A 2,562-nucleotide genomic window follows, 5' to 3' on the forward strand; every position below is an offset into this window, starting at 1 on the left:
TACCGACCTATCATATATTCAGCTGAAAAAGTCCCGACTTTTACAACCAACGGACAGTGGCAAAAACAAGGTTTTTATAAAAGCAGTAAAAAACATTAAAGCAGTTAATAAAAAATTCGCGAAGGCACAAGGAAGAAAAAGTCGGCTTATTAAACAGCTTCAATTTTGATTTTTCCTCTCCTCTGGCTTTCAGGCGAAGAAAGGAATAAAAAACAACGCCGAGCAGCAAAAGCTTGAATCCAGAAAAAAATAAGGCGAGTGAAAAAAGAGGCCATGGGACGAGCAGAGGATCGGATCAGTTACTTGCCTGATCCTGTTCTTCAGAGCATCCTCACCATGTTGCCTCTGAAATCAGCAATCAGAACCGATGTTCTTTCCAAAAAATGGCGAAATCTATGGAAATACTCTCTCTCCACGTCCACTTCTCTTGAGTTTACTGAGGACTTCGCTAACAATCAATCTGCAAAAGACTTTGTGGATACTGTCAATCGATATCTATCACAGAATGACAGTAAGAAGCTGGAGAGGTTCCGTATTTTCTTCTGCCCGTTCGATTTGTTTGCCTCTGAAATAGTGTGCTGGATAAGCTTTGCAACAGGTAAAGGAGTGAGGTATCTTGATATAGAGTTATCCCAAGGATTTAGAAACCCAGCAGATGGTGAATTCACTGATGGCAGAAGCCTCTTCGAGCTACCTTCTTCTCTGTTTAATTGTGACTCGTTGACCGACTTGCGCGTAAGTCGCTGCTTTTTCTTCACTCCTTTGAATCTGAGCAATTTTGGTGGCCTGCAATCTCTGTCAATCAGTCATTCCAACATCAATGAAGAGATGCTTCAAAGTATTCTGACTGAATGCTCTCTTCTGGAGAGCTTGAGCCTAAGGAACTGTCAGCAACTTGGTGTTATTAGCATTACGGTTCCAGATCTGAAACTTAAGCGGTTGACCATTGGGAATTGTTGGTCAACCGATCTGCTGGAGATTAATGCTCCAAAGCTCCAATCTTTTCACTTTTTTTGGAAGGTTGGGCATTGAAACTAACCTATCGAACCTCTTTTCATTGGAAGACGCAGCAATCTATTCAATCGGTGGAAATTCCGAGCCTGATTACATGGATTTACTATCTGGTCTTTCTCATGTTCAGACACTAACCTTATGCAAAGCAGCTCTGGTGGTATTGCTCTTGGCAGAAACTCCTGGTTCTGTTAATTATGAACTTTTAGTTCTAAAATCTAAACTTGAACTTTGGTATTGTGTCAGCATCTGAATTTAAGTGAGGAAAACTACGTTGACTTTCAAATCGAGCTGCAGAACCTCCATGAATTACAGTTTGTCATGACCTCAATGACTGACGAGGATCTCACTTGCTTCTGCACTTTCTTTTATATCTGTTCTTCCCCATTCCTTGACAAGCTTTTCATCCTAGTAAGATCTTTTGCTGATTAGTTAAATATTGTTTTCCTGATTAGTTGAATTCTGTTAGCTCTAATGACTGATCAAGTTCTTCTGCAAGCAGCTACCAACACACATTGACGATCCAAATGAAGAAAAGTATGGGGTGCACGTGCTAAATCCGCTGAGTCTTGATGATCTTAGCTTCGATCATCTGAAAATGATCAAAGTGACAAATTTTAAAGGAAGCAGAAATGAAATGAGATTGGTGAGCTTTCTTCTACAGAAAGCAGCAATTTTGGAAACTATAGTATTAGTTCTTCCCGCTGTTCAGGAGGGGAATGGTAAAGAGAGACTGGTTTTGAGGTTTTTGAGGGGACAGGTTTTGCTGCTTCGAAAAGCATCTCCATGCGCTCAGATTATTCTCCATGAATTTGGGGAAGATGATGGCTTGAATCCAACACATGTGGAGATTTATAATGATTATAGCTGCTTGCCGGTTATACCTTGCATGGTTGCTGGATAGATGTTCAGCAAAAAGTGTGATTTTTAATTGAAATACGACAAAATGAATTTTTTTTTTTTTTTCATGTGGAATTAATACTGTGCTTGTTTGTAAACCCTAGCCATGGATGTCCTATAAGGAATATAGCTCAGATGTAGCCCCTAATGGATTCAATGCTCCGTCTCGCCGAAGTTATTTGCTAGAGCCTCTTTATGCCATATTGTCCCCTTTTGTGCCTCCAGAAACTATTTGAACGTGCTGACAAAGTAATACCACAAGCGGATAAAATAAATATGGATATGTAAATATAGTAGTACGAAAAACTTCCATACAGAGTCCGGACGCAACTCTACGCCTAGACTTCAATAAAGCCTTGTCACGTGTATCTGACTGATCCCACCTAAAAATGACGAAAAAACACTTTATTTTTTGTCGACCAGACTCGAATTTGCCCGATGCTTTGAAGAATTAAAAGCGTGCGCTAACTAGACTGTCAAAATCACTGCTTCAAAAGGAAAAAGAGCTGCGCTTCTCTTCCAATGTTGCATTTTGTCTAATCTGACTCCCTCTTTACTGTCATGTAAGCTTTTTGATCTTAAGGTTTAGTATGGTAAACGCTTTGCATGAGTGGTTAAGGTTTATGGTGTGAACTCATGTATTTCATTTTC

The 2,562-nt window shown here is 39.8% G+C and overlaps 1 protein-coding gene across 1 annotated transcript; it reads left to right on the forward strand.

Moving 5' to 3' along the window:
• Positions 1-198: 198 nt before the first annotated feature.
• On the forward strand, positions 199-2,204 carry LOC110033594 (F-box/LRR-repeat protein At3g26922-like). The gene is given in 4 exon segments (XM_020737630.1): positions 199-1,026; positions 1,028-1,171; positions 1,258-1,422; positions 1,514-2,204. Coding segments are annotated over 4 exon segments (1,464 nt in total). The 5' UTR covers positions 199-273; the 3' UTR covers positions 1,916-2,204.
• Positions 2,205-2,562: the final 358 nt, after the last annotated feature.

Source organism: Phalaenopsis equestris, unplaced genomic scaffold (assembly GCF_001263595.1).
Source record: "Phalaenopsis equestris unplaced genomic scaffold, ASM126359v1 Scaffold001230, whole genome shotgun sequence".
Taxonomy (NCBI): domain Eukaryota; kingdom Viridiplantae; phylum Streptophyta; class Magnoliopsida; order Asparagales; family Orchidaceae; genus Phalaenopsis; species Phalaenopsis equestris.